The sequence below is a fragment of the Erpetoichthys calabaricus genome, chromosome 10, assembly GCF_900747795.2.
Source record: "Erpetoichthys calabaricus chromosome 10, fErpCal1.3, whole genome shotgun sequence".
NCBI classification, from domain to species: Eukaryota; Metazoa; Chordata; class Cladistia; order Polypteriformes; family Polypteridae; genus Erpetoichthys; species Erpetoichthys calabaricus.
Window position 1 is genome coordinate 45,336,591 of NC_041403.2, and position 24,775 is coordinate 45,361,365.

Here is a 24,775-nt window from a genome sequence, read left to right on the forward strand (position 1 = left end):
GTTTTATGCACTGTAGAGGAAGAAATATGCAAATCCCTTCCAATCTTTCTTTGAGGAACATTATATTTTAAATATTTCAATAATTTTCTCATGCATTTGTTGATCCTCTACCCATCTTTGCTCCTCAAAGACTCAGCCTTTTGTGGATACTGCTTTTGTACTAAATCACCTGTTGACATCACATCATTATTTAATTATTTTACCTCATTACTGGCCCTAATTTGTCCCCATTCCAACTTTTCTTGGAATGTGTTGCAGGCTCAGAATGCATGAATGGATGTACATTGGCATTGTCATTGAGTTGACCAGACAAAACATGAAATATTTTGGGTCATACTCTCTCTGCAACAAGGTTATTATAGTTTTGCCTTTTTATATTAGTTTTTATTTCTATATTTTTTCTGACCTTACTTGGAAATTCAGTTTAGTTTTAGTTTTCCTTCGTCGTGTATTTTTAGTTTAGTTTAGTTTTTATTTCACAAAGACATTTCTATTTTATTTTTATATATATTAGTTTCAGTTTTAGTTTTAGTAATTATGGCATGGAGCGCCTACGGAGTTAGTTTTGTGTCACAATCAGACAGAACTGTACACTTAACAGATTTGGATACGAGTTTAATGCTAGTGGAAGCTTACTACACTGCCTGGTTTACTATCTGGTTTTGTTTTTGTCTGATAAAAACAAGCATAATCAAAACTAGACACTGAATATGAACAATTTTACACAATTTTATAATTTTTAAAATATTTTCTCATGAAAATCACAGGGGCTTAGGAAGAACAGGGCTCTTAGACTTGAATGAGTGTGCAGACCCCACCTAGCTGTATTGAGGGAAACAAAGAACAACATGCATTAGTGTCAAGGTTAGGGACAGCGAGTCTTGAACAGACCACCATAAAGGACAGTAAACCGATAATGAGCAGAGTAAGAGCAGGTAATAGGAGTACGGACAGGCATAAAGCAACAGAGACAGCGTCTGAGATTAAGAACAACATATACATTACCTAAACCTGTTTATCCAGAGTAGGATTGCAGGAAATCTGGAGCCTACCGCAGCAGGTTTGGATTGAAGGCAGGATAAATCCCTGGTATGCAATATGTATGATATGGCTGATGTTAAGAACAAAAAGAATATGATATTTCAACTATCTATTTTGAGACAGAAAAACATTGAAAAAAGGGAGACAAATATTTTAAAATATAATTCTGCTAATGGATTAGATTCACAATATCAGGTATTTTGAGTTGTGAATATGAACTAAAAAAGATAAATTAATAAATATGGAATAAATACAAAAACCCATTAGTATGTTTAGTTTTTCATCACTTGTCAGACTCTCTACCTTTGTTTGTATCGCTTCGTTGTTAAACAATGTTTTTAAAGCAAAAGTAATTGGTCAGCAACAATATGCTGATCTTGTACGATGACCTAGTCAGTCTCTCGATCAGTGTCGTTTTATTATCAAAAACCGGGAGTGGACTCCCCTCAACTTTCGTGTATGCTCAGATATGGGGATAGATATTTGAGGAGAAAACCGCAAGACAATGATTATTTTTTTATATTATGTACATTAAGGAACCATCAACAACAAATCAAATTAATTATATATTGAACAATTATTATAAAAGTAAAGTTGAAAAAATCATACTCGTTTTTTTTTTCCATACAGCTGCAGAGTCTGTGTTCAGGTAAAGTACCACTTCCGGGTGATGGATTTGGCCCAAAAGTTAATACAGATCTATAATTGTGGTGTAACATCCACATGCCGAATTTCATCCATCTATCTAGTTGAGTTTTTGAGTTATTGTGTTTATACACACAGGCAGACACAGACATACATGCGTGCGCGTACACACACAATTCCAAAAAACAGTATTGTTGGACACTGGTTAGTCTATAACGTCAAGACTCATCAAAATATCGAAGTCGAATTTTTTCATGATTACTATACTTCGTATATGAGAAAGTAAAAACGATTTCTCCTGTGCAAAGTGGCAGGTGAATTGCTGTTAACAAAAAGCAGACACCTGAGAAATAAACTGAAACATTACTCACTCGTGATTTTTCTGTCCATATGGTAAACGTTTTGTTGACCAGCACATTCTGATTTCAGCCATTTGAATTACATCTTGATGATACAACAAGCACAAAGAATGGCGGCATGGAAATCGCTTTCTATTTCTCACGCTTTACGCACCCGCACTCAGCTTGCTCTGTCACCGCAAATGCTGTGTGAACAGCCGCCCTCAGTCACCAGCCGCCGTTCACTGGATGAATATATGAGGGCGGCACGTGGTGGATGACTTTATGTTTTAGAGTTAAAATTTACAAGGGTTAAAGACTAACGGCAAGAATATTAATTCAAAAACGAAAACTAAAAATATTTTAGTAAATTATTATTTTATTTCAGTTAGTCTTTCCAGCTACTTTAATAGTTTTGTTTAGTTTTAGTTTTTCATTTTGGTTTTGTTAATTATTTTATTTCAGTTTACGAAAATGTTTTTTTAATAATAGTTTCAGTTTTGATTTTAGTTTTCGTTAACTATAATAACCTTGCTCTGCAATGAAATAAAATTCAAAGTAATTTTAAGAAACAATGCGTTTTTTTTGTTAATTTTGTTTGCATTTTCCATACCGTCCCAACTTTTTCTGATTTGAGGTTGTATTATTTTTCATAATTGTATTATTTTCATTCATTCCTCTGTAACAGCCAACCCCTTACCCAGACCGGCCACTGCACTACCAAGACTATAACTTGGAAAACACTGAGGTTTCTTGCTCTAATATCAAATTACCACTTATCCCCAAAACACCAGTGACTAATTAATATATATATTAACACAAATATTTACAATAAACCCTCCCTTGCCCCCAAACAATTAAGAAAAGCACACAACACAAATACACACACAGATCTGAAAAACACGGCAGTTGAAAATGTGGTGAAACAATGTGTCCTAAAATAAAGTCCGGCGGTATAGAAACTGGTTGTGGTGTTATGGTGCTTCCTCCTGACAACAAAACGACCTCACCGCAAACATCCTGGCAATGGTTGGAATGACTTCAACCCCGGGGTTTCTCGGCTCTGGCTGTTGTGATGACTGATCCGTAGATGAAAAAGCAGGCAGTGGAATAAAGCAATGAATAGCAATGAATAATTGTGAATTTCCCCTTGGGATTAATAAAGTATCTATCTATCTATCTATCTATCTATCTATCTATCTATCTATCTATCTATCTATCTATCTATCTATCTATCTATCTATCTATCTATCTATCTATCAGTAATGAGTTTGTAGATGGTTGGATAAATTGTCTTCTTTTCTTTTCTTTTCCTCTCTCTCTCCGCCTCCCTGTTGTCGCCTCTTGCTTCTCTTTTCTAAATGTAAAATGTCCCGGATGTAACTGGTGTGTAAACAGGTGATTTCCGTCCTGGGGCTGTGGTCTCTATCCATCATCCGTCCCCTCTGCACTTACGGGGACAACATTCACTGACGTACACATAACGGACAGTAAACGGGACGATGAAAACAACACACACTCAGCACACACATAGAATATACTATTACTATGTAGCCCCGTTACACCTCTTTGCATGCACAATTAAGAATCAAAGGCAATAAACGCTTAATAATATTGTAGCATATAGCTTGTTCTATACTTGATTAAGTGTTTGGAACTATCAACAAATAAACCTAGTGGCATACTTAAAAAAACAAAATATCGGTGTCTCCAAGTTGTTTTATCCATTACTAGATTGCAGAATGAATGGTGCCCACCTTGGCATTAAAGGGCGCCATGTTGGGCACCAGTCCTTGCAGGGCCAACTTATGCACATACCCAGTAACTCACTAGATTTAATTTTAAAAAATCAGTCCACCAGACAAAGACATGAGTTTGGGAGTTGTCAAAAACTCATATTGTTATGAGGAAAACACACAGCCGTCAAATACACACAATAATCAGGAGTAGGACTTAAACCCTGGACACTGGGTTGCAAAGCAGCAGAACTAACTACAGCATCACCTTGCAGGCCAACTGTCGTTTCTGCAGACCCAAATGATGAGATCTTCCTCTGAGCTGCTTATTACCTCCTGGAGACAGACAGTAACCCCAAGGGCAGCTGACTCATACAGTTTTATTGGAGATGTCACTGTGGTGAAGGTTTTCATTTTCTCTCAGGTATACTGTCCAAAGTATTTTATTTTTTTAATTCAAGTCAAGTTTATTGTGATGTGTATGTAGTACAATGAAATTCTTACTTGCATGTCTTCTCAGAATAGTTGACCATAAACAATACCACCAAAAGACACACAAAAGCATCTAAATAAAAAAGAGATTACACAGTAAATCCTCATATTAAATCTTGAGGATCACCTGCTGTAATTTGAAGAAAAAATGTGCTAAGCTGAAAAGGACAATAAATTGTAAATATCCACCATAGAAGCCTGTGTGTGCTCCTTCCACAGAGTCCTGATGCAGAAACAACAGGTATATATGTAAAAAAAGTCATTTTATCAATTGTTTGTTGGCCTTGTGTTGACCAGTAAACACCTTATCCCACAGTGGTTAGCACTGTTGCCCGACATGCTTTCTCCGTTCAATTTAGGCAGTTCACACCTAATACATTCCCCTAAGTGGCTGCAATGCTTTCACTTTACCGCACTTTTAAATCGAACCATCTGTATTTTGTTAGCTGATAACTATGTCAGAAGGTTTCACACTGATCTGACGCCAATCGAGACAGACTTGTTTGACTGATTTTATTGCCATGTGCAAGGTGTGTGAGCTTGCATGTGTAGCTTGTCACTAGCAAAACAAAAAGAGATATTTCAGTTAAGTGAGTTAATATCTACTTTCGAGAATGGCCCCATCAGAATTTTCATGCCAAAATCCTAACTGAATGCAATACCTGTTTATCAGGATTGAGTGTATTTCATGCAAGCATCAAGTAATTAAGCACTACCAGTAATAAATAAAATTCTATTGACGACAATGTAATACAATATGGTAATATTACCATATATTAGTACAACATATTTGGTGCCCAGATATATCACTCTTAACGATCACTTTATCTTTTACCTAACAGATTGTTAAAAAGTAACCATCTCAATGGAATGTGTCAGTACCATGCACTAACTAGCAAAGGTCTGGTTTATGACTAAAACTAAGTGATTGTGAGCACAATTTGCTGAAATTAGACTTCTGGGCAGGGATGTTGGGCTCACTCTTTCTTACTGGGCAAGGGACTGCACAATAAGGGAAGACATTAGAACAGAAAAATTCCTTCTTTAGACTGAGAGGTGTCAGCTGAGGTAGTCGGTGTATGTAGTAAAGGTGGGGAGTACACCAGGTGTGGTCCACACAAAGAAGATTTACAGCTTGCTAGAGGGATTATATCTCATACGTAGATGGGCTATGTCTCCCTGTTGCTGCTAGAATTTTTGGTGACTCGGCTGCATGTTGCACTGCAAAACTGCCCATGCAAAAACAAGACAAAACACTTTTAAGTGGGAGTTGTTTTGCTTTCATTTCGCAAAGAAATCTGCCAATGGGATAAGCAAAATTTCCTTGACAAGATTTCTTAAAGTAAGCTAAATAATCGTAAATACAAATTTTTTGATAAGTCAATAACTCTTACTATAAGGAACGCAAGATTTAATGTATGATTTAAATACTTCTCGCTTGCTTAGATTTCATTTTTTGTAGTGTATATATATACATCAAAAATGTTAAATTGTTTCTGCACTCTGAATATAGCAAAACTACATTAACCCTTTATTACCGAAGATTCATTAATAAATTACTAAATACATTTTAATATGGCATCTGTACAACACCTGAACGTTTAAATTACAGTCTATAAAATAAACCGCAAGGTCTACAATATCTCTTCTAATTTACAGATTTATGAAAAGCTTTAACTGAAATACCTTAACCAGTTTTTAGGAATATCAGAAGTGATGGATTCTTATGTGGAAACTATGAATCCTATACAGTCAGTCAGTGTTCAGGGCGCAAGGCAGGAACAAACCCTGAGCAGGGTGCCAGCCCACCGCAGGAATCCTATACAGTATTTTAAATATTCACATCAGTGGTTAAATATAGAGGAACTGGGGCATCAGTTTATTTCTGCACCGAGGGCTCTGTTGTAGAGAAGGGTATAATTACTAAAAACACTGGACAGCAGTAGGGTACATTATAAAGTACACAGCGTATTGAGCAGCACTCACAAAAGACGAAGCCTCATAATGCAAGAGGAAAGGCTAAATTTAGATAAAAGGGTTTTTCTAGATTTAGTACACTTAAAAACCACATCTCACTAAGAAAATTTAAAAAATCATTATAATCAACACTGAATGCCCCATCCTAGCCATTTAGTTCAGCAGCCATATGAACAAGAAACCCATTAAGAGACAGTTGCTGTGTATAAATAGTAAAAACAATTTAAAGGATGGATTAGGATTCTTTCATTTAACCAAGATAAGCTGACGTGCAAGCAATGTAGTAAAGGAGATCACAATAGATTTATTGTAGCATAATATTATCTCTCCTTGTATTATTCCAAATAATATTGTTAGGGAATGAGGAGCAATTATACATTTAAAATTATTTTAAAAATAACTGAATATTTTCTTTGAAATGGTCTGTGTGTGAGGCTGTCTCAAAGCAAATGATCCAGTAAGGATGGTACTTGTTGATATTATTTGCAATTGTCATGCTCTTCTGGACAGATTCTAAGAATATTGGGACAATGTAGTGATGAGAACTGGCCATTTGATCCAAAAAAGCTCATCAGTTCCACTTGCCTCATTTTTACAAAACAGAATCAAGTTGAGTTGTGTAGGTCCTGAAAAGCCTACTCACTTGCAGACCACTTGGTAATTTATTCCATATGTCTATCGCTCTCTGTGTAAAGAAAAACTTTCTAACCTTTAGGCAAAATCTACAGTACTGTTAATAAATGTACAGCAGTGTTCCCAAGTTCTTGTTGGAGAACTTAATTTACAGTAATAATTGGGGTCCACTGTATTATTTCCTTTAATGATTTTAAAAACTTCAATCATCTTACCTCTAAATACCCGTCTGCTTAAACTGGAAATGTTCAACTGCTTCAGTCTTTCTGGGAGTCAGCCTAGTCACTTTTCTTTTGGACTTTCTCTAACGCTGCTATGTCTTTTTTTGTAATATGGAGACTGAAACTGCACACAGTGCTCAAGGTGAGGCCTCACTAGTGCATTATACAGTAAATCTTAAGCATAAACACATCATGCTTTATAACCTAACATCCTTTTAGCTTTCTTAACGGCTTCTTGTACACTGTCTGGATGTAGATAGTCATGAGTCCACTATGACTCTTAGGTCCTTCTCATAAGGAGTACTTTCAAAGTTCCAAACATCCCATTGTGCATTCAGACCTAATATTCTTACTTCGTACATGTAAAACTTTACATTTACTTACATTCAATTTTATCTGCCACAAATCTGCCCAACTTGCTTGCTGTCTAGGCTGCTTTGCAATGATTTGGCTGTTTGTAGATGATCTGCCATTCCACCTAGTTTGATATCATCTGTACACTTTTCCAATTTGTTTTTACATTCTTATTCATATTATTACTTTTTGAATTACTTTGTGCTTTGCTCATACCAAACACCAGACACTTATTCCTTGTCCAAAATTTTAATTGAGAGACCGAGACATTGTTTTTCTGAATCGAGAAAAGACAAAAGGAGGGTTAGTACTGGGAACACAGCCCATTTAATTTTTTTCTATATGACTAGCTTAAATGAAAATATAATACACAAATGTGTCAAGTTTAAAAAGCTGTAATTTAGGAAACAATAGTGTGACTGTAGATGGATTGATATAATATTCATCGTGTTTGTAGTTGTCCATTAACTACATTAATTTGCTTTTTTGAGAGATGTTCAATAATTTGATTATTGCCCAAAAAATCCGTCCATCCATCTTATGCCGCATGTCCGGGTCATGGGGGCAGCAGCCTGAGCAAAGATACCCAGATGGCCCCTTTCCTCGTCACCTCATCTAATTCCTCTGGGGGGGATACTGAGGTGTTCCCAGGCCAGCTGAGAGACACAATCTCTCCAGTGTGTCCTGGGTGTGCCCAGAGGTCTCCTCCTGTTTGAATACATTCAAAACTCCTCCCCCAGGAGACATTCATAATCAGATGTTTGAACCACCTCAACTGCTTCCTTTCAATGCAGAGGATCCGTCAAGGAAACTCATTTCTGGCACTTGTACTCGTAATCTAGCTCTTTTGGTCACTGCTATTACTTGTGACCATAGGTAAGGGTAGGAACATTGATTGACTAGTAAATTGAGAGCTCTCTCTTCACCACGCATGGCCAGTATAACGTTTGCATGACTGCAGACACTGCTCAGATCCACCTTTCAATCTCCCGCTCTCTTCCACCCTCACTTGTGAACAAGACCCCAAGATATTTAAACTCCTCCACTTGAGGCATCAACTCACCCCCAACCCAGAGAGTGCACTGGGCCCTTTTCCAGCTGAGAACCATAACCTTTGATTTATAGATTCAGATCCTCAGACCACACATTTCACTCTGTATGTCCAAGATCACAGTGCAATGAAGCCAACTGGACCACGTCATCTGCAAAAAGCAGAGATGCAATCCTGATCTCACTGAACTCGACACCTTCCACTCCTTGGCTGCACCAAGGAATCAAAAGGGCACATTTTATCAAAAGAGAGCATCACTTTTACAGCTATTGACAGCTTTATGCTTATCAATAAATAAACAATTTAAAAAGATACCATGAAACAAATAAAAAAAATGAACACTGCTTAAAGTAATTAATTTTCAGGTCTCAAACATTTGGTCTTTGCTAAATAATTGTTTGGTATATCTGGATTGACCAAAAATGTGTAAGGAAGGAGAGAGAGACAAAGGGAGAGGCAGAGTAATTAAGACAGAAGTCCAAATAAAGGCAAGGACTGACCTTTGGGTAACAAAATGGCTGAACAAGTGCTGGGCAGTTTAGTGAACCGAAGCAATCCCGGATTATGTCTAAAATGCTAATCTTTGAAAGAAAAATCATGTTCCTGCAGCACATGTAATTCCAAGCATGCACAATTAAACATGCAAGTAGGAGTTTGACTTTGGCTGCAGGCATCAAAGCGTATACTTACTGACCCAACAACACTAACCTTTTTTTTTTTTTTTTGATTTTTATTTCAAGCATGTGCCAGCTTTTTAAACTTCAACATGCTGTTGCATGGTGACGAAAATCAGCTCTGGTTTTGTTGCTGTTGAAACACTGCATGTGAATTTGTCATACTTATTTCATTGATTAAAACCAAAACTTTAAAAAAATTCAAAATGCCATCAGAAAAAAATCTTCAATATGCAACTGAACAAAATCAAAACACAATCTCTTGCAAAATCATGTTAATACGCCAATATCATTCCTTGCAATTTCATTCCCAAGGGAAGAACATGTTGATTATTAGTGCTTGCTGACATTTGCTATTACATGAGGAAACAGTCCCTCCCCCTCTCAAGAGCTTTATGTTTTAAAACCACAGCTTTGAAACAAAAGGGAGATCAGTGTGTAGGGGAAGCTGCCATCTGTTTGTTCTGCAAATTAACTCATTGAATCTGCTTCGACATTTTGTACATCATATGGTTTTTCAAATAAATAATGCTACATTCGTAATTCTTTCCTACAACATCCCATACCTAAACCTCACATCTAAAACAATTCCCAAATGTTGAATTTCCTGTAGGAAATAACATTCTTCCTCTCTGCTATATGCACATTTTCTCCATACAGACTGCGTGACATTTAGGTTTAAGTGTGCTATCTCATGAAGATTAGGTGGATAATGCCATTACCACTAGTCAATTTGATGATATAAAATGGCATGAAAACTGCAATCAAGGTTATGAAATTGGGAAAAAAAAGCTTCCAACACACACTCAAAATGGAATTAAATGCCATATTACTGATTATGCAAATAAAGCATTTTTATCACAGGATTATTGGTATACATTGAGCACATGCAGTCCAATGATTAAAACCTCATTTAAAAAGAGTAGAGACAGACAGAATTATTTGTGTTATAGATGGTTTTCAGTGCAATATTAAGAAACTATAATAATAAGAAACTATTAATGCATGTATGCATGTATATATATATATATATATATATATATATATATATATACACACATACTATATATATATATACAGTATATATCTATATATAAATATTTACATGCACATATAGTATTTATATATATATATATATATATATATATATATATATATATATATATATATATATATATATATATATATATTGTGAACACTTAGCTCAACTACAGACAAACACCGGACTCCAAACATCCCGAACACACAAGTTTATTTTCCAGTTCTTTACACAGCACACACACAATTCTCTCAGTCCTTTTTCCATTCTTTTTCTTTTCCTCTGCTGCCTCCACTCCTCCTAAGCAAGCTCCATCCTCTGCCTCCCGACTCCAGCTCCCAGAATGGAGTGAGGCGGCCCCTTTAATAATTCACCCGGATGTGGTCCAGGTGCTCCCTGATGACCTTCCTGCAGTACTTCCTGGTGTGGCGGAAGTGCTGCATGGGCACCCAGAAGCACTTTGGGTGTACCTAGTTCCTGTTCTGGCGGCACTTCCTGGTGTGGCAGAAGTGCTACAGTCCATGGCTCTGTAACCATTCAGGCACCCCCTAGTGGTGGCCACGGGCCCCAACCAGGTTGAGCTCCTATGATCCAATCCCGTGGGCCTCAATGCAAACCAGGGTGGCTGCTCTCGTGTGTCCTGTGGGAGGTATTGTCCTTCTCTCCCAGTCCTTCCATCCACCTGCCGTTCTGGCTGGGTAGGAGCCCCCGCCGTCCATCACAATATATACATAAAACATTTTAGATTTAGTTTCAATTTTATTGACATAGTAGGACTATTGTTATGAACTTGGTGTCGAAAATAATATTTCTGAACATTACTAAGGCACTTGAATGGAAACATGAAGATCAAATGCACATGGTGCTGTCAGCAATTCACACTTGATTATTTTTTTGTGTTTGTTTTATCTTGATCTGTATTATTTTTATTCCAATTTCTTATTAGCCTTCTCTGTTATTTCAGTAACATGGTATTTCATTTCTGATGGTTTTTGTTTTACTTTTTATTTCCTTATTATTCACATTTTTTGCCATATTCCAAGTTCTTCAATGGCTGCCACCATTTAATAGCTACAGACAATGCACATTTCCAGGCAATGTTGTGTGAATCTATGCTGGCACGGATGCACCATTAAAAGTGTCTAAACTGTAATCATCCAAAGATAAGTCTGTGTTAGAGACGTGTAGTAAAAAAAAAAAAAAATCACAAAAAAATGCAATTGGGGAAAGAAACATTGGTTTTGATTTGTGCTTTATTTCATTCCTTTGATTTTCGGCTCAGTATTAGTTTCATGTTGAAAGGCCTACAGAAATTTTAGGGTATCGGCTTTTTTCGATATTCCTGTTTAGTCTTCTTCCTAATACCATGTAAAAGACTTTTGCAATCTCTGTCACTTGCATAATAGTTTCCAACCTGTCCTGTCAAACACGTAAGTGGAAAAGTCAATGTTTTTAGGAGCTCAGGTTTTGCCTTATGTCAGTACAATGAAGTGCTGAAAAGATAAGAGACTTAGCCAATTCAACAGGACTTGCCTTAATCACTGATTCAGTTATTATGTGGTAGTGGAACATACAGTATAGAGTGAAAGAATTTCAAATTCTTTTTTTTTTCTAAGAAGACATTTTAAAAATAAGTCATAAAATCAACCTTTATGAACTTTCTTCAATGTGTCATTCAATAGAAAATAAGACTGAAATGACAAGGATGCATGCTCAATAACCTCCTATGTGGAATTGGCATGTCTGTTCTCCATCTTTCCTGATATTTTCCAGGTGCTCAGCTTTAGTTCCCTTGAGCTCTCAAAGATCATGCGTGAGCTTGACTGGTGACTTTAACTTGATTAAGTGTTGGGTTTACATGTGAGGAAGCTCCATCTGGGGTTTGTTTCTTCCCTGCAACCCTAAAACTGGATAAAGTAGTTCTAGTAATTTGTTGGTTTAATTGTGGGAAAAATGTTTATATTGTTAAGAATTCCTAAACAAAATCCTCAAATCAACACTGAGTAAAACAACATCTTTGTACTTCATTATACTGTAAATCCATTATTGGGAAGCTAGTAACTGAACACAGCCCACAAACTGATAAGCAACCAAAGGATACCATTGGGTGAATGTTGTACGGGACATCAAAATTAAAACATGGTCATGGTTTTGAGTAAATATAGCAGAAGATACAATTTTAAGCAAAGAGGAGTTATGGAAATGTGGATTAACACACAGAACAGGCAAAAAGTATACCGTTAAACAAACAGCAGAAAATGGGTTGAGAAAATTACCATCTAATATCTAAACCCATCCAACAACTGAAACATGAAGCACTTTTAACTTGCCATTTTATTCTGTGATGTTGCCGTTTTTAGTATGCTGACTTTTCCTATTAATGTGTTAAATTCACCTGCAGCACTAATTAAGCAAACTAAACTCCTTTGCACTCTATTTTCACGACAGTCATAGCTTTCAAATCATAAGTCAGAAAAATGGAATCCTTAAAATTGGCCATGTGATACAGGATCAAAAAAAGCTAATAAACTAATAAACATATCCTGAATGAAAGAGTGTTGACTTTTACCTCCTCAGGAACAGCCCTTATATTGGTAAATCCTTTTCTGAAGACCACAAACACTCGTCGAGCTCCACAACGCAGGGCTGAAGTTGCGCAGTCAAAAGCAGTGTCTCCAGCTCCCAGGACTATCACTGTTCCATATACCTCTGGTAACTTAGAGCAGTGGCCACACATCCCTGAAGGGCAAAACAAAAAGGATAAACAGTGCAACTCTTTTTTGGCAGTTAGGATGCTGCTTGAGATTTAGCAAGAGAAAAACACACCGAATGTTTCCAGAACTGACATGTTTATTCTGTTATGTTATTTTTACTGTTGCATGTGTTTTAGGCACATGGAGCAAATGGAGCTAAAATAGTAAAAAAAATAAAAAGAAAAACTTTCAAAAATATTTATCTTTTTTACATTTCTATGTTAACAAAACATAGAACAAATTGAATTTTTCCATTACTAGAAACTGAACACATTAGACTGAGCTTTACAGTTCTGTGATTTTATTTTTAATGATTACCTTTCTTCTGTTCGCATATCAGACATCACATTAAACAGCAGCAACCTGCTCATTCACCTCAGTGTAGCATAAAGCTTGACAAATCTAGTGAGGGATGCACATTTTTTAACAGGTATACAATTCATAAATACCTTAGTGGGACTGGATTAGCACTGTGAATTCAAGTTCAGTCAAAGTCAAATTTTTATTAATATGCATCTGTGCTGATCTGTTTTTGTAGCACATTTTTGGATTACGTTGTCCATTAAACATTCAATAACTAACACTTTATTTAAGCATTTACAGGACCATAAGGGGAGGAACTTCAGCTGTAGACCACCACCACCCAACAAAAGACAGTATGGGATAACCCAGCATTTGATATTTAAGGTCTAGACTTCTGATACACAGTTTATCTACAGTATGTCTGTATATCTGCTCAAAAAAGACTGCACTATGTGACCAGACATTCAGGCAGTGTAGTGTGGTTGTATAGTGGCAAAGGACTTTAAATCAAAAGACTGCTCGTTCAATCAATCTGATTTAGTGTGTGACACTGTTCTCAGATGAGTCAAGCCACGTTAAGTGTAAAGTCAGAGCCCACTGCATTCGGTACACCAAAATAGTACAGTATAGAACCCCAATTTTGAAAATAAAACAATCTATATCATTTGAAGCATGGATTCAACTAGGTGCTTGAAAAATTCTATACTGAGTAGGTTGCATCACACAGTTGCTTATGATTTTTCAGCTACTCATAAAAATAGGCAGACATTCCACTCTGCCTCATCCCACAGGTGCTCTATTAGATTGAGACTTGGGGATTGTATACAGCCATTGGAGCAAACCAAAGTCACTTTTACTGTATATTTGTGGATCCAGCTTGAGATGATGCATGCTTAATGACATATCTTATTATTATGCTGGCAGTATTCATTTGATAAAAGGAAAGCACATAGTCATCAATGATGCTTATGTACACAGTAGCATTAACTGTAAATGACAACTGATATAAAAAACAACAACAACAACAACATTTATTTATATAGCACATTTTCATACAAACAATGTAGCTCAAAGTGCTTTACATGATGAAGAAAGAGAAAAAAGACAAAATAAATAAGAATTAAAATTAGGGAACACTAATTAACATAGAAGAAGAGTAAGGTCCGATGGCCAGGGAGGACAGAAAAAACAACAAAAAACTCCAGACGGCTGGACAAAAAAAAAAAATCTGCAGGGGTTCCAAGGCCATGAGACCACCAGCCCACTCTAGGCATTCTACCTAACATAAATGACCTCAATCAGTCCTCATTGTATTCAGGGTTCTCATGGAAGAATTTGATGAGCCTAATGTGTAAAAAGAAAGCATTCCCCACTCCATTACACGACCAATGTCAGCCTTGGCGCTTATACAAGGGAGGCTCGATTTATGAATGCATGCTGTTAACGCAAAATTCTGATCCTACCATTTGCATTTTGCAGCCCAAATTGAGATTTGTCAGGCCAGGAGACACATTTCTATATGCAGTTTAAAAGTTATGATAACCATTTGCCCTCTGTAGCCTTGTCCTCATTGTTTAGCACATTGGGTTGCAACTATAGCATGGTTTTTTATACTGAGCTGAAACAATGGTATGGTCTTCTATATTTGGTTGAAATAACGGCATGATCTTCCGCTGCTGTAGCCCATCTACCTCTTTGCCCAATGCATTCTGCTCTGACAGATGTAGAGCAATGTTGCAAAGAGCTGAATAATTGTGGCCTTTCTGTTTGTTTGCATGTGAATCCACTTTACTGATGCTCTTCAAGTGTTATTAAGACCAAAAGAAGCCTTTGTTAAGGTCTTATTATAAAACAGTATTTGTATAATAAAATGCACTTTTGCAGTACCTAGTGTTACAGTTACTTTGTGTTTTACTGTATTCGTTTTGATTTTCAAATTATACATGAAAAAAACAAGTACAGAATTTTATTTAACTCTGTAAGAGGCAGCTTTTTTAGGTTGGTCTGAGGATTTACTGCCTTAATTTAAAAAAAATAATAAAAAGCATATCATATGAATGTTCAGAATCCTGCCTTTCCATATGGTTTCCTCCTACGCTGCCTAAAAAAAAAATATGCACGCACCTGGATGTCAGCACAGTGTTTTTAAAGTGAAATGGACATTACAAGGCTCAAAGAAAAACAAATACATTTTAAACTATTAATAACAATGACAAGGTACAAACAAACTGCTCCATGTTGTTTAAATATAACAAAGTAAATAATGTTTCAATCAAATGGGATTAGAGCAGATTAAATAAAATATTAACAATGGTGGCAGTAAGATAGTAGTCATGTTCTCAAATTAGCCTAAAAGGCCAATTAGCTGGCTATTATACCAAAAAAAAAACAACATTACCAGTAAGCTGAACTAGATAGATGTGTCAATCAGGCCTCACAAAGAGCCCAAATAGATGCTTGATAGCAAACAAAAGAAATAATGAATTAGGTCACAGGCTGTTATTTCATTCGTCTTAGATTTGGAGTTTCCTGCAAAGTGCAGTGCATAATGCAGCTTTTGCTTTACTAATAAGTTCACTTCCTTTTTTTTTTTTTACTGCCACAAAAACGCAATATCTTACAAGGTGGATAGGAAATTTTCTTCTTCCAGCCCAGCTTCAAAGGTGTTTAAAATGTTGAAACCATATTCCTCTTGTGTATCAGCAATCATTTCTGAGCAACTTGCCAGGTGCACTGGAAAATACAAAGCATTTTGAACTCTAACCAGGGATTTGATAATTGCTTTCAGGAATTGTCAAATAATTACATATTCAAAATGCTTTGTTATCTGTTTCCACAAACAATCCTACCAGGTTTAAATAAAAACAAGACAAAATGCTAAGCTGCTGCTTTAGTTGTCCCAGCCCCCACACCATACCGGATGCTTTGAGCAGCACTTGAAGAGAGAAAACCAGTGTTAGTGAGCAACGATTGGCATAATGCACCCCAGCATGTGTCTCTCATTCCCCGAGGGTCAGCTTCCTTCCACTACTCTGGCAACATCATTTAGCAGAGACTGACTAAATAGCCCACCAGTACAGCAGGTGCTAATGGAGAACAATCAGAGCATCTGCCTGTTAGTGCAGACTGCATTCCCTAAGCTCAAAGTAGCCATTCACTAAGGCAGGTCCCACAATCGCTCCGCATGCTGTGGTGAAGCAGTGTGCGTCACCCTCTCACACTTTTTGTGTTGCGACAGGGAACACTTACCCTCATTTACAGCACCGCCTGGAAGGTAATCCTAATGCACAGTTTTTAAAGGTGCACATTAAGATAAATTAGAAATCCCTTTCTGGACGCAAACGGTATTTCTGTTCCGGAAATCCAGTTCCATTGTTACAGAATGAAAACTTGAGAAAACAAAGCAGAACACTGCAAAGCTGACATTTTCTGAATTCCACTATGTCGATTAAAAATGATCAACCAACAAATCAATTTTGGCCCTGTACCGATTACTGACAATCTAACCCAAATTAGAAATTTCAACTGGCAAAAATGTGGGTTTGTTACACTTTACAAGTTAGTTTTATTTCTATAAGGGTGACCTTGACAACTAATTCAAATTAGGCAGGAGGAGGAGACATTTCTGCACTCTTCCATTCTTCTCAGAAGTGTGACTCTTCACCAGACATGCAATACTCCATCTTAAAGTGGCAGATTCTCAGTTCTTTATGGTTATGCTTAAAGGGAATAATATACATGTGACACCACACCTGTAAAACCGTTGTAAAGGCCAGTCCTGACACAGACAGGCGTAGGACACGGGTTCAAAGCACACAAGAGTTTTTATTTTTATTTTGTATTGTGGGAAACACCTTCCTCGTTCCCACAAGTTAAACACAGTTCCCAAAACACAAGCACACCTCTACACAGTACTTTTCTTCTTCACTTTCTCCTTTCACTTCCAGGCAAGCTTCTTCTCCCTCCTCCCGACTCTGGCTCCTCTATTGGAGTGAGACGTCCCCTTTTATAATGCCCCAGATGTGCTCCAGGTGCTCCGTGACAATCTTCTGGTAGCAGTTCCAGGGGCCTCATGTATAACGGCGTGCGTAGAACTCACACTATAACATGGCGTAAGCACAAAAGCGGGATTGTGCGTACGCACAGAAAAATCCAGATGCAGGAATCTGTGCGCACGCATACTTTCACGTTCTTCCACTACATAAATCCCGATCAGCGTGAAAAGTAACGCACGTGCACGCGCCTTCTGTCCCTCCCCAACTCCTCCCAGAATTACGCCTCTTTGAATATGCAAATCAATATAAATAGCCTGCTGTGAAAAGACAATGGGAAAAGCACAGGGGAAAATATAAGAATTTCAGCGAATACCAAGTGGAGGCAAAGGAAAAACGTACTATTTGTTGGTTTAAACAGTGGTATAATCAACAAAAGAAAGTTGATCGACTGACAGAGTGTCGGAGAAACTCGAAAGATCAAATTCACAAAGTCGCAGTGCCCGAAATAAAAAAGAAATCACATATCAAAGTCGCCGTGAAAAGGCAAGTCGTAGCCCACCGTCTGAGTGTCATATGACAGCGTATTAGGGTACAAACAAAAAAACATAGGCACACAGTGGGAAAAAAGCACAAAATGTCAACTTTAATCTTGAAATTTCCACTTTAATCATGTAGTTTATTTTGCCATTAAAGTAGAACATCATAAACTTCATCTTAAAATCGTTTATTTTACTAGTTTCTCAAGTAGCATGTTAAATGCATTGTTCTGTGTTTGATCTTCTATGTGCTCTATGTGTGTGTGAATCACTACGTGCTTCTGTTCTTTCTCTTTCTCCGACAGGACACAGAATGCATTACATTCGAGATATTACAGCTCTCTGAATAATTAAAATACTGAGATGTATACGTGATATCATTTTCATGATGATAGGAATGAAAGCATGTTATTAAACATGGGAACACGGTGGCGCAGTGCTTGTCTCACGCAAGAGGCTTGCTGCGCCATGTGCGACCTTCGATTAAATAATTTATTACAGAAGCACTGTCTCTTTCAAACGTACTAACCTCCAATTCCTGTCCATACTTTTCTTTCTCCAATCGCCACACAATCAGCTCTGTAATAGACGTTAAGCCATTTGTAAGCTTAGAACGCCGATTCTTCAAAACTTTTAAGGAACATTGAAATATCTTTGTAGTATATGTTTAATTATTCTATTCGTCTATCCTTCCAGTGTCGCGTCAGCACCAGCAAGAATACAGCACAAGGCAGGAGCTATCCTTGAACTAGCTATACGCTGCGGCACCGTGTCCTCACATGTTTAATTATTAACAATACAGATTATTTAAATGAAGTTAAAGTTTTATCTGTATACTATAAGCAACATATTTTGCTGCATTTCATCTTAAAAATGATATTGTCATCATACGCGCTTTATAAAGTAGCGCAGGTTGTGCAATATTATAACTGTAGTGTAAGTTTACAGTGATGTGATTGTACTTATAAGTAGAAACAGTTCTACAAGGAGCACTTGATGGACTGATTGAGTGCGTTTATAGTTCTTGGGATGAAACTGTTTCTGAAACGCGAGGTCCGTACAGGAAAGGCTTTGACGCTTTTTGCCGTGGTTGAGGTCGTGTGTACTTGAAACTGTATACCGATAATTCTCTTTCAGGTCATCTGCTGCTGTGATTCACACTCAGATACAGTGATATAAATACTCCGAGTGGTGCAGTGAGAGTAATATGGAAAAAGATGATCCGCAGTGGCAACCCTTAACGGGAGCAGCAAAAAGAAGAACAAGATGCAGTGAGTGTAACAAGGCTAAAGCAGTTATGGTATTTGGAATACTATGGCTATTCCCTGGCCCATTATATTGCTACACGTTAATTACGATCAGATGCATTACACTAATAAACAATATGCAGTTAATTTCAGTGTATTTATAAAACCGCGTCAGGAATGGAGCTAAGAAAGAAAGGATGAGCACACAGGAACAGTAGTTTGACCATTCTGTGGACCATTATATTGTTACAGGTTAATTACAATCAGATGCATTAAATTTATGAACGATATGCGGTTAATTTCAGTGTATTTGATAAAGCCGCCGCCGTGGATGTGGATCTAAGAAAGGGTAACTACACAGGAACAGTAGCACTGCTTTGACGCTGGGTGCCGCCAGTCTGCAAAACCGAGCGGAGAAATTGCGTACGCCAAGGTATGAGTTACCGTGGAAATGTGCGTGGCTTTACGCCAAGTTTAGGTTTTATACATCGCGATTTGAGCGTGGAAAGGTTCGCACGCAACATTTCTGTGCGTACGCACCGTTTATACATGAGGCCCCAGATGTGGTGGAAGTGCTGCAATCCAAGGCTCTATAATTCTCTGGGCGCCCTCTGGCCCCAACAGGGTTGAGCTTCTAAGCTCTGATCCCATGGCCCCAATGCAGACCAGGGTGGCTGCTCTCTCGTGGTCCAGGGTAGGTATTGTCCCTCTCCCAGTACTTTCAGATGTCCTGGCTGGGCAGGATCCCCAGCCGTCCACCACAATGTGTTTGGCTTCATATTAGAAGACAGCACAATGGACTAGTAAGGCTCAGAAAGAGAATGAATGGATAGGCAGTACAAGAATGGCATAACAGTGTCTGTAAAAATTCAGAGGAGAGCTGGGAGATTATTATAACTGTAGGGCATAAGTAAGACCCAGCCACAGGGGTTGCACAAACCAGTGTGTTTCTTCGTGCCAGTCCCAAACCCAGATAAATGGGGAGGGTTACGTCAGGAAGGTCATCTGGTGTACAACTTTGCCAAATCAATATGCGGACAACAATACAAATTTCCATACCGGATCGGTCGAGCCACGAGTTAACAATGACTGCCACCAGTACTGTTAGCTAATAGGGTGCTGGTGGAAATTGGGCTACTGGTGGCCGAAGAAGAAGAAGGAAAAGAAGAGGGGGGAGACGTGCCCGGAGGCAGGAGGAGAGGAGGAAGGTAAAGAGAGTGGAACTGAGGGTAGGAACTTTGAATGTTGGCAGTATGCCTGGTAAGGGGAGAGAGTTAGCAGATATGATGGAGGGAAGGAAGGTTGATACTGTATATTGTGCGTGCAAGAGACTAAATGGAAGGGGAGTAAGACCAGGTGGATCGGAGGTGGATTCATATTGTTCTATCACGGAGTGGATAGGAGGAGAAATGGAGTAGGGGTTACTCTGAAGGGACACTATGTCAAGAGTGTTTTGGAGGTGAAAAGTGTCAGACAGAGTAATGAGTATGAAGCTGGAAATTGGAGGTGTGATGATGACTGTTGTTAGTGCATATGCCCCACAAGTTAGGTGTGCAATGGATGAGAAAGAAGATTTTTGGAGTGAGTTGGATGAAGTGATGAACAGTGTTCCCAAGGGACAGAAAGGAGTGATTGGAGCAGATTTCAATGGGCATGTTGGTGAAGGGAACAGTGGAGACAAGAAGGTGATGGGTAGGTATGGTGTCAAGGAGAGGAATGAAGAAGGTCAGAGGATAGTGGATTTTGCCAAAAGGATGGACATGGCTGTGGTGAATACGTATTTTAAGAAGAGGGACATAGGGTGATGTACACGAGTGGAGGAAAATGCACACAGGTAGATTACATACTATGCAGAAGAGTCGATCTGAAGGAGATTGAAGACTGCAAAGTAGTGGTAGGGGAAAGTGTAGTTAAGCAGCATAGGATGGTGGTCTGTAGGATTACGTTGGAGATCAAGAAGTGGAAGAGAGTGAGTGCAGAGCCAAGGATCAAATGGTGGAAGTTGAAAAAGGAAGACTGCAAAGTTGAGTTTAGGGAGAAAGTGAGATAGGCACTGGGTGGCAGTAAAGAGTTACCAGACAGTTGGGAAACTACAGCAGATGTTGTAAGGGTAAAAGCAAGAAGGGTGCTTGGCGTGACATCTGGACAGAGGAAAGAGGAAAAGGAAACCTGGTGGTGGAATGAGGAAATACAGGAGAGTATACAGAGGAAGAGGATGGCAAAGAAGAAGTGGGATAGTCAGAGAGATGCAGAAAGTAGACAAGAGCACAAGGAGATAAGGCGCAAGGTGAAAAGAGAGGTGGCGAAGGCTAAGGAAAAAGCGTATGATGAGTTGTATGAGAGGTTGGACACTAAAAGGGAGAAAAGGCCCTGTACTGATTGGCTAGACAGAGGGACTGAGCTGGAAAAGATGTGCAGCAGGTTAGGGTAATAATGGATAAAGATGGAAACGTACTCACAAGCGAGGAGAGTGTGTTGAGCAGATGGAAGGAGTACTTTGAAAGGCTTATGAATGAAGAGAACGAGAGAGAGAAGATGCTGCATGATGTGGAGATAGTGAATCAGGAAGTGCAACGGATTAGCAAGGAGGAAGTAAGGACAGCTATGGAGAGGATGAAGAATGGAAAAGCTGTTGGTCCAGATGACATACCTGTGGAAACATGGAGGTGTTTAGGAGAGATGGCAGTAGAGTTTTTAACCAGATTGTTTAATGGAATCTTTGAAGGTGAGATGCCTGAGGAGTGGAGAAGAAGTGTACTGGTGCCGATATGTAAGAATAAGGGGGATGTGCAGGACTGTAGTAACTACAGGGGGATAAAATTGATGAGCCACAGCATGAAGTTATGGGAAAGAGTAGTAAAAGCTAGGTTAAGAAGTGAGGTGATGATTAGTGAGCAGCAGTATGGTTTCATGCCAAGAAAGAGCACCACAGATGTTATGTTTGCTCTGAGGGTGTTGATGGAGAAGTATAGAGAAGGCCAGAAGGAGTTGCATTGCGTCTTTGTGGAGTTGGAGAAAGCATATGACAGGGTGCCTCGAGAGGAGCTGTGGTATTATATGAGGAAGTCGGGAGTGGCAGAGAAGTATGTAAGAATTGTACAGGATATGTACGAGGGAAGTGTGACAGTGGTGAGGTCTGCAGTAGTAGCGATGGATGCATTCAAGGTGGAGGTGGGATTACATCAGGGATCGGCTCTGAGCCCTTTCTTATTTGCAATGGTGATGGACAGGTTGACAGATGAGATTAGACAGGAGTCCCCGTGGACTATGATGTTTGCTGATGACATTGTGATCTGTAGCAATAGTAGTGAGCAGGTTGAGGAGACCCTGGAGAGGTGGAGATATGCTCTAGACAGGAGAGAAATGAAGGTCAGTAGGAACAAGACAGAATACATGTGTGTAAATGAGAGGGGGGTCAGTGGAATGGTGAGGATGCAAGCAGTAGAGTTGGCGAAGGTGGATGAGTTTAAATACTTGGGATTAACAGTACAGAGTAATGGGGATTGTGGATGAGAGGTGAAAAAGAGAAGTGCAGGCAGGGTGGAATGGGTGGAGTAGAGTGTCAGGAGTGATTTGTGACAGACGGATATCAGCAAGAGTGAAAGGGAAGGTCTACAGGATGGTAGTGAGACCAGCTATGTTATATGGATTGGATACGGTGGCACTGACCAGAAAGCAGGAGACAGAGCTGGAGGTGGCAGAGTTAAAGATGCTAAGATTTGCATTGGGGGTGACGAGGATGGACAGGATTAGAAATGAGTACATTAGAGGGTCAGCTCAAGTTGGACGGTTGGGAGACAAAGTCAGAGAGGCGAGATTGCGTTGGTTTGGACATGTGCAGAGGAGAGATGCTGAGTATATTGGGAGAAGAATGCTATGGATAGAGCTGCCAGGGAAGAGGAAAAGAGGAAGGACTAAGAGAAGGTTTATGGATGTGGTGAGAGAGGACATGCAGGTGATGGGTTTAACAGAGCAAGATGTAGAGGACAGGAAGATATGGAAGAAGATGATCCGCTGTGGTGACCCCTAACAGGAGCAGCCGAAAGAAGAAGAAGAGGGCATAAGTAAGAGTAAAATACTGAAGTAATTAAATCATTTTACTTAATGCAAATACAAGTTTATGAGGAGAAATCACAGAAATGTTCCTGATTATGAAAGCAATAGGTAAGGTGATGGTCCTTTATTAACTTTAAATTAAACTTGTCAACAAGAATATGGAAGCTAGGTAAGCGAAAGTTTCCCCATTCCTGGTTGTTTTCGTATGGTCAAGTCACTAACAGGATCATTTTTTTTAGCAGAAACGTAAAAACAATATCATGGGTACATAAGGAACAAAATCTAGAGATTTTAGGAAACAAAATGCAACCAGAGCTCAAGACTTAGTGATGACTGCCAGGAAAACATTTGAGTCAGAACACAGCCAACTGCAGATACAAGAGCAAGTCGCCCAGCAATACAGCTAAAAGAGCACCTTGCAGACCAGCAGTTCTCAACCTTATTTTCAACACATTAGTTAAAAAACAAATGACAGGCTAATGTTTTTTCTTAGTTTTGGTTGGTTGGTCTGCCAATAGTTTGGGCTTCCCTATGAGCTGGAAGGCCTAAGAACACAGTCTGCCCCACCAAGCAAGCAAAGGTAACTTCGTATACACCCCTAAAAGAATAAAATTTTAAGCATATCTTTGTTCAAACAGGAGGTTCATAATGTACATTATTTGTGAGAAAAAGTTACCGTTTCAAAATCAGAAATTTTGAATTGAACAATTTCTGTTTTTTATTTTTGATTCAATACACCATTTATCTGCCAAGTTTACACTGCATCTCAGGAAATTTAAGCAAATGGTTGCACAAAAGCAAAGATGCATTTATTTTAGGAATGCCAGTATTTTCAACCCATGTGCCTTTTAATTTAAACAAATTCAGCAACCTTTGTCCCATAGATCAATGAAACCCAAGGCCATTTAGTAGCAGAGGGGAGGACAAACTGTGAAAGTCCTTGATGCACTCAAGGGCAGAGCTTTATATTTTGTGTTTCTCAATGTGCATTGCGAAGAATGTGCATATTTTGGAACTCGCCGGCTAAATATTTATTATAATGTTTATTGGCAAATAATCTAAGGCCCATTATTATACTTAAAAACTGACAATAGAAGCTAGAAAGTTGACTAAACTTGACTCATTTATTACAATTGCATTTCAAGATTACAGAAGCTGCTAGTCTTTTTTTCATGAATCACAACCTGAGTTGATTCCAGTATTATGTTGCTTTGTGAACCTGCATCTCTTGTAAAATTTTATATTCCCATACTTTAAGTATATACTTTTGTTACAAAAACACTTTAGAAAGTCAGACATCCAGCTTTATAAAAACAATTTCCAAGAGTCTCATTCAAATCAGCCTTTAAGTGAAATGCTGTTTGCAGTGTTCACCTGCCAGCAACACAACAAGGCGAAACAATACTCCATTCTCATTTCAAGCTACTGAAAGAACTGATTACACTGGCATAAACCTGTGGTTATGAATACATGAAGAATACACACTATGAAGCATCATTTCAATTACAGCCAAGGAATATATTGTACACTATCAATTGTAACCAAGAAGTTATCACTCAATACTGAAAGGAATACACAATCCAAAAATGATATATTTTTAAATATCTGCTACTTAACTTGTTTTTGTTTGCATCGATGATGAGGAAGAAAATGACTCTCAGGTTTTTATGGCTAATGGAATAAT

The 24,775-nt window shown here is 38.4% G+C and overlaps 1 protein-coding gene across 2 annotated transcripts in view; it reads right to left on the reverse strand.

The window, feature by feature from the left end:
* The window catches only part of LOC114658374 (dihydropyrimidine dehydrogenase [NADP(+)]-like), a 1,245,381-nt gene that overhangs the window by 656,831 nt on the left and 563,775 nt on the right, over positions 1-24,775 (reverse strand). For both annotated transcript variants that reach the window (XM_028810459.2, XM_051933021.1), the window contains one exon: positions 12,771-12,940. In XM_028810459.2, coding sequence (XP_028666292.2) covers positions 12,771-12,940 — 170 coding nt within the window. The remainder of the gene's footprint in view (positions 1-12,770; positions 12,941-24,775) is intronic.